The 9,820-nt window shown below is 52.1% G+C and overlaps 1 protein-coding gene across 1 annotated transcript; it reads right to left on the bottom strand.

Annotated features, from left to right (window-relative positions):
- Nucleotides 1-226: 226 nt before the first annotated feature.
- On the bottom strand, nt 227-7,147 carry GP9 (glycoprotein IX platelet). Its single transcript, XM_054482162.1, has 5 exons — nt 7,017-7,147; nt 5,931-6,065; nt 1,836-1,928; nt 1,067-1,191; nt 227-904 (listed from the first exon to the last, which is right to left on the bottom strand). The coding sequence occupies exon 5, from the start codon at nt 890-892 to the stop codon at nt 359-361; it is 534 nt and encodes a 177-aa protein (XP_054338137.1). The 5' UTR covers nt 893-904; nt 1,067-1,191; nt 1,836-1,928; nt 5,931-6,065; nt 7,017-7,147; the 3' UTR covers nt 227-358.
- Nucleotides 7,148-9,820: the final 2,673 nt, after the last annotated feature.

Raw genomic sequence — 9,820 nt, 5'->3', positions numbered from 1 at the left:
GAAGCAGACGGCTGAGGCCATGAGACCCAGAGTCCCAGGTCCTGGCTTGGGATGTTCAGAGACTGTGCAATTAAGGGTGAAGGGTGGGGGAGGTGGGCAGCCCATTTTACTAACAACTGGAGAAACAGGGAAGCCCCAACTGATGTCTGGTTATAACAAAATGGAGCCAGGTTTTCAGAAGGAGTCAGACTCAAGTGCTGAGAGGGGAAAAAAAAAATCTCTGAGCTTATATAAAACAGCTGAGCTGCCAGTTTATTTTGGGCTTTGGTGGTTTGGGCTGACCAGGCTTGGTGGAGTCTGGGGACCTGCCTCAGGGACTGGCCCCCTGGCCTGGATCCAGGGGTTCTGGGGGCCTGGCTTAATCCAGGGCCTCTGTGGTGGCACACAGCAGGCCAGCCAGAAGAGCTAGGCCCAGCGCGGCCACAGCGACCAGCGCCACGTCCCACAAGACCCCCGGGCGCACCCAGGACGTCTGCAGCTGCCAGCCACAGCTGCCCAGCTGGTAGCCTGTCAGCCGGCCCAGCGGGCCATGGGCAGCGAGGCTGGGGCTGGCGCAGCGGACCTGCAGCAGGGCCTCGGGCGTGCGGTCCTCCAGCCAGAGGCGCAGATAGGTGAGGCTGCAGTCACAGTGCCACGGGTTCTGCGTCACATCGAGGGTCTGCAGCTGGGGCAGGTGGTCAAAGGCTCCCGGGGCCACGGACTGAAGACTGTTGTTGGCCAGCAGGAGGTGGCGGGTGCGGGCCGGCAGGGCAGGCAGGGCCGTGAGTCCGTGGCCCCTGCAGTCCACCCACAGCCCCATGGTTTCCAGGGCGCGGCAGGTGCATGGGCTGGGGCAGTCCTTGGTGGCCTCTGCTGTGGCCCAGAGCAGGAACAGGGCTCCCCAGGTGGGCATGGGACAGGCTGGCTGTGGAGAGAGGGGCTGTGAGGGAGGGCCTGGCGGCCTGGACCCATCTTCAGGGACGGCAAGCACTGGGGATGCAGCGGAGCCTGCAAGCACTGGGGATGCAGCGGAGCCTACAAGCACTGGGGATGCAGCGGAGCCTGACATGGGACGAGGTGCACTCACCTCCTTTCTCGGGTCTCAGTCTTCTCCTCTGGGAAACCCGCTGGTGACTGGGGAAGTGGAGCGTGCCCAGCCCAGGCCTGGCTAACCGTCTCTGGACACCGTTGAAGGCAGGGCGGTGAGGGTGGCTGTGGATTGGGGTAAGTTTGTTTTTGGGAAGGGGAAGGGACTTCCTGGCCCTTAGCAGAGACCCCATCCCCTGCTTGGAGATGAGAGGAGCAGATGGCTGCTAAATGAGTCCCAGCCCAGGACCACAGTCCCCAGAGACTAGGAAAGAGCCTTGGAGGGTTCTGCAGGCTGTGCCCAGCACCCCCCACCAGCTAAGTGAGCTGTTACCTGATTCCCTGATGCAGAAGACAGCAGGATGGGGACACTGGCTGGAGCAGGGAGGGGAACCCAGTGGGGCCCCATTTGGAAAACCACTCATCTGGGCTAAGACCGACTTGGGGAAACTGAGGCCCAGAGAGGGAAAGCAGTGTGCCCAGGGCCACCGGTGTGGTGTCAGAGGCCAGACTCACACTCAGGTCTTGGGAACCGTGGCCCTCTGTTTGGTTCTTCCCCACAGGCGTTTCCCCTCCACGAGCAGAGCTCCCCCGACCCGCAGCAGGTTTCGAGTGAATAAGTGTCAAATCAACTCACTCATCTTGACTCAGCCAAGGAGATGGTGTCTCAGAGAGAATGTCCCACCCAACCCTGTCTTGTTAAAGGGACAGGAGCTGACCTCCTCTCTCCCTGCGGGAGGCCATGCTGGGTAATACGGAGGGCCACTTACCTGGGAAGCCTTTGGTCAGGCGCTCCTGTCTGGCCTGAAAGGTCCTGGCTGAGGCCTGGGTGGCAACTCTATGGGATGCAGCTGAGGTGGCCGCTGCGGGAGTGGGCGGAAGGAAGTGATGAAAATAGCCTGGCTTATCCCCCCAGTGCAGCCTTGGGGGCTATTTCCAGAGGCAGGAGGCCCTCAGGGGCCCACGCCTTGGGCACAGAAGCACATCTCAACCCTGGTTTATAGAAGGGGGTCCCACTGTGCCGCCAGTGCCACAGTGGGCTTTGGGATCGGGTCTGTGGAGGACTGAGGTGGCCCCTCGCCTGCTTCCAGAAGGTGGGGAACTAGGAGACCCCCGAGAAACGTGGCTCTGCCGGTTGTTCCTCCGAATCTCGGTTTTCCTGATCTGTAAAGCTCCCACCGGCTGAGAACACCATGGTGGGGAGAGTGACTTCATTTTTAACTCTCCTCCCTCCTCCTGTATACTCAAGGACGGAGTCTCTTCTTGGTGCCATGGTGTTTTTAGCTCCTGCCTAGCGCTTCCCCATCCCTCTTTCTAACAAACAGCTGTAGGCCTGGGAAGCAGAGCCTCTACCAAGTGTGAATCTCTAGCTAGAATTTTGGCCTATGGTTTTAACATTTGTAGTACATTTTCTTCTGGAGCACATTCTACTTAGGGGAGGGACACCATTTTCCATTTATGTTAGTGACATAAAGCTTCCTTTAAAAGATAAGTGTACTTTGGGATGGAGAATCGCTTGAACCTAGGAGGCAGAGGTTGCAGTGAGCCGAGACTGTGCCATTGCACTCCAGCCTGGGTGACAGAGCGAGACTCCGTCTTAAAAAATAAATAAAACAGGGTAAAAACACAGAAGTTACAGAAGCCTGGCAGGAAAAGCCAAAGACAAAAAGGCTGATGGAAGCTTTAAATGCACTTCGTTGACACGCAGGATCCTCGGGAATATTCCTCGGCCCTACGGGGGAGTGTGCTTGTTCTTAATTTGGTCTTACACCCTTCTCAGGCCAGCCAGCCTTCCTCCTTCTGCATGGCCAGGCAGGGTGAGTCCTTCCTTGGGAGGCCTCCTGTTCTCTCCCCCGCTGCCTGGTTCTGCTCTCGGGGCAGGATTTGGGTGTTCACCCTCCTGGGAGGCCCTGAGAGGCTGCCAGGCCCCAGCTCTGCTTCCTCCACCCACTGATGCTCGGCTCAGAGAAGGGTGGGGAAGGTGCTGTTCCCCCACTGAAGTCACACCTGCTCTGGGGCCTAGTTGCTGCTGGGGGTCCCCTGGTGTGTGCTCAGTGGGGACTCTGACTGGAGCCTGGACCCTGGAGAGGAGCCTCAACCTGTCTGGGCCTTCCCTGCCTCCCCATGGAGCCTTGGCATGTTCCGCCTCCTCTGCCCTGCACACATTCACCAGTGAGCCCCACGCAGGTGGGCAAGGGGTTCTGGAGTGAGTGGGGGTGCTGCAGCCGCCAGGCCAGGTGTCCTGATCAGATCTGGTGGGGCCCGTGCCCTCCTTCCTCTTGAGTCTCTGAGATTTCCTTATTTTCAGCATGTACAACTTAAAACAAAAAACTACATCAACATAGATGGGTTTTGTGAATTTAAAAAACTACATAAATAATAAATAAATGATTTTTGTTGTGGGAAATTAGAATATTCAGATGAACAGGAAGAAGAAAATAAAAATTTCCCTCCATCCCAACATCAGGCAAGGCTGTCTTTTTTCCCCATGTGTATTTACCCATATGGGTAAATAATACCCATCTGTCCAAGAGGGACAGGATAATGCAGGAAGTGGATCTGCCAACAGCCTGGATGAGCCTGCAAGTGGATTCTCCCAGAGCCTCCAGAGAGGAATGCAGCCCTGCCAGCACCTTGATTTCCACCTACAAGTGATGCAGGGCAGGTGAGCCCCCAAATCAGGGCTTTGCCCCTGAGGGCTCTTGGCTTTGGCCAGGAAAGAAGTCAAAGAGCCAGTGGTGAAGAAAGGCGCTTTATTGAAGCAGCAGTGCATAGCAGAGGTGCTGCTCCCTGGGAGCAGGGCTACCCCACAGGCAGTGTGCCCAGAGTAGTAGTGTGTGGGCTGTTGGCAACTGCACTTACAGCCACTATTCATTACATGCAAATTCAGGGGCAGGTTATTTAAAACTTTCTAGAAAAGGGGTGGTGGGTTTCCAGAACCCTGTAACTTTCAGGTTGTTGCCATGGCGTGCTGCCATGGCATTTGTAAACTACAATGGTGCCGGGGGGAGTGTCTATGTTAGTGAGCAGTGAGGGCAACTAGTGGTTGCTTTCGTCCCCATCTGCTGGTTTCTGGTGTCTGCCAGCTTCTTCGTTACACTTTGTTTCAACCAGATCCTGCTGCCATCAGCAGGGTGGTGACCAGGGGTCCTGACAGGTGCTCAGAAAACAGGTCCTGCTGATCTACCTCAGGAGGGCTGGAATAAGAGAACCCACAGGAGCTGTGTGATGAAGAGTGAGAAAATAAATGTGTGCTGCATTAAGCCTCTTGTGACAGCAGCAATAGGAACCAAGGCGAAGGCCAAGCCCCGCTCTTGTGCTGTGAGTTCTCCCCTCTCCACCCTTCCAGGACATTGCCCCATCAGGTGCCCCTTCCTCTGCATGATCAATTTCTCCTTCACTGGGTCATTCCATCAGGTTAGGAGCAGCCAGACCAGGCACGGGTGGCTCACCCCTGCAATCCCAGCACTTTGGGAGGCTGAGGCAGGCGGATCACTTTAGGTCAGGGGTTTGACACCAGCCTGACCAACATGGAGAAACACCGTCTCTACTAAAAATACATAATTAGCTGGGCGTGGTGGCGCATGCCTGTAATCCCAGCTACTTGGGAGGCTGAGGCAAGAGAATCACTTGAACCCAGGAAGTGGAGGCTGCGGTGAGCCAAGATTGCGCCATTGCACTTCAGGCTGGGCAACAAGAGCAAAACTCTGTCTCAAAAAAAAAAAAAAAAAAAAAAGCAACCTATAATACTGCCCTTTTGAAAATTTCTTCCTTAATTCCACCTCCTTCTCCAATTACCATCTGATTTTTCTGCTTCTCTCTTCCATAAAACTCCTCTGAAGAGTCACTTCTTGCTGTCCAACCCATCAGTAATTCCTGTCATTTCAGCCACCAGGATCTATTCAGAACTTAACCACTTCTGCCTGTGCTGCTACTGCTCTGGTCTTCGTTAGCCTTCTTGGCTTCCCATCGCAAATAAAAGAAAACCCGTGCTCCTGTGGTCAGGAAGCTACAGGCCCCCCTGTAGCTTGGCCCCTGCCTGTTTCTTGATCCCATCACCCACTGTCTACTTTGCTCATCAATGTCCAGCCACACCGATTTTTTTCTCTTGCTCAAACACTCCAGCACTTTCCTGCCTCAGGTCCTTTGCACTTGCTGTTCCCTCTGCCTGGAGTGCCCTTCCCCCAGAGCCCCACATGGCTTCCTCCTGATCATCATTCTCATCTCAATTCAGATGACCCCTCCTCAAAGGCCTCCCACGCCAAGGCACAGCTCCATCCTTCTATACTATAATATTCCATTTCATATCTTCCTTAGCATTGATCAAGATCTGAAATGATCTTATTTTTACATTTTTATGTGTTTATTAAATGTCTCCTCCCATTGATGTGAGACTCAAGAGGGCAGAGATTCTGTCCCATTAACTCTTCCCTCCCCAGCACCTCTGCCTGGCCCATGGGCATTATGTAATACATACTCGTCAGCCTTGCTGGCTGTCTCTTCTCTAGTGCTGGCCTCATCTGTGTCTTGCCAGGACTGCTGTCTCCTTGATGCTGGCCTCTGCCTCTGCTATACAGGTTTAATCTCACTACACTCCTGCTACATGTCTTTCATGGCTCCCTGCTGTCTTCAGGACACCCTCTGCCACCCTGTCCAGCCTCACCTCTCATCTCTTCCTGATCTGAAGCTTCGTGGTAAGCTAGCCATGTCCCTCACTCCCCACCCACATGCCAACTTCTGTCTGTGCTTTTGCCTCTGCACTGCCCTCTTTCTGGAGCCCTGTGGAATTTTGCCTGGCACGCTGCATCCTTTAAGATTCACCAGGGGCATAACCTCTTACAGGAAGCCCTCCCCAACGCACTCACCCAGCCATTTGCTTATCTGTCTGCAAATGGGCCCAGCAGCTCCTTGGAGAACCTCAGCACCCACTAGAGAAGTGTTCGCAGATCTTTTGACTAAAAGTTGGTTGAGCCTCTCAGGCAATTTCAGGTGATACATGCCTATGACACAAATAACGAGAAACATGAGGGAGACAGCCACTCCTTTCTTGTCCCCTGAGCTGAAGGAAACAGTCTGTGTTTGGTAATCGTATTATGAGGGAAACTGCTTAGGTAAACTTACTTTGGAGGCTGGGATCTTTCAATATCCCCCAAGACAATTTTTCCTTCTCATGGGAAGCAGAGGGGATTAAGAGGTAGTGATTATTAGGTAGCATTTCTAGCCTGTGTGCACCCAGCAGGAAATGGGTAACCCTGTCTGCCACTGTTGGGCCCCCTTGGAACAGAGCCTCTGCTTGCTGGATCTTTGCAGATGCAGGTCTCCATCACCCCGGCTGTTCTGAGCCAGCCTGTGGAGCAGCCTGCCTCGCTCTGAAACCTGGTTTTGCTACTTACTTGCTCTGTGACCTTGGGCAATAGTCTCAGCCTATCTCTACCTCAGTTTCCTCATCTGCAGAATGGGGAAAATCAAAGACCCCACCTCCCAGACTGCTGTGAGGAAAGAGTGAGATAAGCCTGGCAGGTGCTTTGCTGGGGTTCTGGCCACAGCAGGCACTGTGGAAGTCACCATGGGTAGGGGCCACTGGCACACTGTCGGGGAAGAAAGGGGGGCCTGACAGCCAGGCGTGATGGCTCACGCCTGTAATCCCAGCACTTTGGGAGGCCGAGGTGGGTGGATCACTTGAGGCCAGGAGTTCAAGACCAGCCTGGCCAACATGGTGAAACCGCCTCTCTACTAAAAATAAAAAATTTAGCTGGGCGTGGTGTCACGCGCCTGTAATCCCAGCTACTCGGGAGACTGAGGCAGGAGAATAGTTTGAACCCGGGAGGCGCAGGTTGCAGTGAGCCGAGATTGTGCCATTGCACTCCAGCCTGGGCGACAGAGCAAGACTCCGTCTTAAAAAAAAAAAAAGAAAGAAAAAAGAAAGGGGGGCCTCATACCCTTTGACATACCTTCTCGTGTCCAAGGATTTTTGTCTCTTGTGATTAAAAGGATTAAACACAGTCTAGCTTGGCACAAAGATACCCCTCCCCAGCTGACAGCCCTAACCGTGGGACTTCGACCTGCCTCTCAGCCTTGCTGTCTGGCCCTTCAGCTCAGTGGCTGTATCTGGTCAGAAATGAATGATGATGCTTTATTTGCTATGAACTTATTGTGATGTTAGTTTGTGTGTATGACAGGTGAGACTGGTTTCTCAATTAAATTCAGGCATATAAACTTTCTTAAAATACATTTATGTACATTTAAAAAGAGAACTGATTCTAAGAAAAATATTAAGTGTAAACTAAAAATAAAATTATAAGCCCCTGCCAAACTGAATGGACCCCTTTATGGCCAAGGGGACCCCAGAAAAACTTTAAAACTGAGCTCCCAGCCATGACAGAACAGGAGGTCAGAAGCCTCATTATACCTCCTCCTTTTTGTGCTTCAGACACAACAACTGACCAGCATTACTGTTAAAATAGAGATAGACAAAATAGAGATAGTAAGACTGACATGACGGACTCTTTGTGGCAAATAAGACGCTAAATTATAAACAGGACCTAAGGCCATGCCAGGCAAGGTTTAAGTCAGGCATCCCACACTTAAAGAATGAACTCTGTTCTCACTGCCACAAGGCTTTTCTTTTTCTCTAGCAGCCAAACAAACACTGGCCTTGAGATAAGCAATACTGAAACAATTTGCAGTTCCACCAGATGTGACTAACTGACCCCCAACTCCTGTTCCACCAGCCGTAACTGCAACAGACCGATTTCAATAACTTTCTCCAGATAAGAAGACCACTGACCATGGTCTGCCCCAGCCTGTTTACAGAGGTTGCACACAGAGTGACTTTGTGTCTTGAAAAGCCTTTTGACATACAGGGCCTAACTGTAATACGTTTATATGTTCAGTCTCCACTCCAGAGCAAACATGGGTCATATATGAATTTGTTAGGAACACCCAAGTGTTCGTTCAATATGAATGTGTTAGGAGCACTTTAATGACTATTCTTTTTTTTTTTTTTTTTTTTTTGAGACGGAGTCTCGTTCTGTTGCCAGGCTGGAGTGCAGTGACGTGATCTTGGCTCACTGCAACCTCTGCCTCCCGGGTTCAAGTGATTCTTCTGTCTCAGCCTCCTGAGTAGCTGGGACCACAGGTGCGTGCCACCACACCCAGCTAATTTTTGTATTTTTAGTAGATGGGATTTCACCATGTTGGCCAGGCTGGTCTTGAACTCCTGACCTTGTGATCTGCCTGCCTCTGCCTCTCAAAGTGCTGGGATTACAGGAGTGAGCCACTGCACCCGGCCATGACTATTCTTTTCTTTGTTTTTGAGACAGGCTGTCTCACCCAGGCTGGAGTACAGTGACTCAATCATGGCTCACTGCAGCCTCAACCTCCTGGGTTCAAGTGATCCTCCCACCTCAGCCTCCTGAGTAGCTGGGACCACAGGCATGTACCATTACCCCAGCTAATTTTGTGTTTCTGGTAGAGATGGAATCTCACTATGTTGCTCAGACTGGTCTCTAACTCCTGGGCTCAAGCAACTCCTGCCTCAGCCTCCCAAAATGCTAGGATTACAGACAGGATGCACAGTGCCTTCATGAATATGCATAGCTCCTCCTGTAGCCTGTTGAATATGTATGTTTAGCCAAACTGGTCAGCATAAAGCTCCTGCCCCAATCCCTCCTCTTTCAAAGTGCTTGGCCATTGGCACACTTCCCAGCCTGCAGATGGCCACCTTGTAGGCTGGAACCTTCTACAGGAAATAGTCTTCTCTTTTTCTAAATGTATACGTGTGTGTGTGTGTGTGTGTGTGCGTGCGCGTTTTAACACAGGTAATAGCACAGATGATGGGAAGATGTGGCAAATACCCACGGCAGGGGTCGTGAGGGGGCAGGGGTTCATTCGGAGAAGTTAAACCTGGACTCCCGGAGCTCATGATTGGAGGCACTTTGGAACATTTTACCATTCATTTCTCCTCTCAGGGACAGCATTCGCCACCCAGTGGAAACAGTGTGAAATTACAGGACATTTTTTGCTGTGGGGAGTGCAAATTAAGGTCAATGGAATGATTTTCTTTTTTTGCCAGAAGGTGAGAGAGAGGACATTAGTTGGAATTTCCCAGAAAATATTTTTAATGTGTTGCAGGCCATTTGAACAATCCCAAAGAAGCTCTTACAGAAAAAAGGCTAAAGCAGAGTGGAAGATGTGAAGTCTATTCATAAATGTTCGATTCTCCTATTTTTTGAAACCTTGTAGGATGACTGCCCCGTCCGCCTCTCTATGCATCTAGGCCTGGCTTTGTAGGCATGGGGCTGGGGTGGCTGCAGGGGACTCCCTGCTCAGAAGGGCCCTGTGCCTGGGGTTGTAAGCTCTGTAGCTGCTGTCTTGAAATTAATAACAATATTATCTTTAAATTTGTATTTTGTAAGGGAAGTCTGATGGGACAGTAGGCATGCATGTGGGACTTGGAGCCTGGGCCACAAGCAGTGCCCCTCCCAGCACCTCCTTGCCTTTTGACTCTCTGGGCCCCTGCACCCTATCCCCTCACCCCCACCCCAGGGCCTGAAAAAGTATGCACTCCCCTGACCCCTGTATCTCTGCACCCATGAGTGCCCCTTTAGCTGGCTTCATGTCTGGGGACCCTTGTACTCCTTCCAACCTGCTAGTGATTATTGTCAGGGCTCCAGTGGTTACTGGTAAACCTACATGACTGCCACAGCGCTCCCTGTGACAGCTCAGTGGGTAGCGTGGAGGACTGCGAGAATCT

The sequence above is a fragment of the Pongo pygmaeus genome, chromosome 2, assembly GCF_028885625.2.
Source record: "Pongo pygmaeus isolate AG05252 chromosome 2, NHGRI_mPonPyg2-v2.0_pri, whole genome shotgun sequence".
Taxonomy (NCBI): domain Eukaryota; kingdom Metazoa; phylum Chordata; class Mammalia; order Primates; family Hominidae; genus Pongo; species Pongo pygmaeus.
Note: the sequence above shows the minus strand (reverse complement) of the source record. Positions and strands in the feature narration are given on the sequence as shown.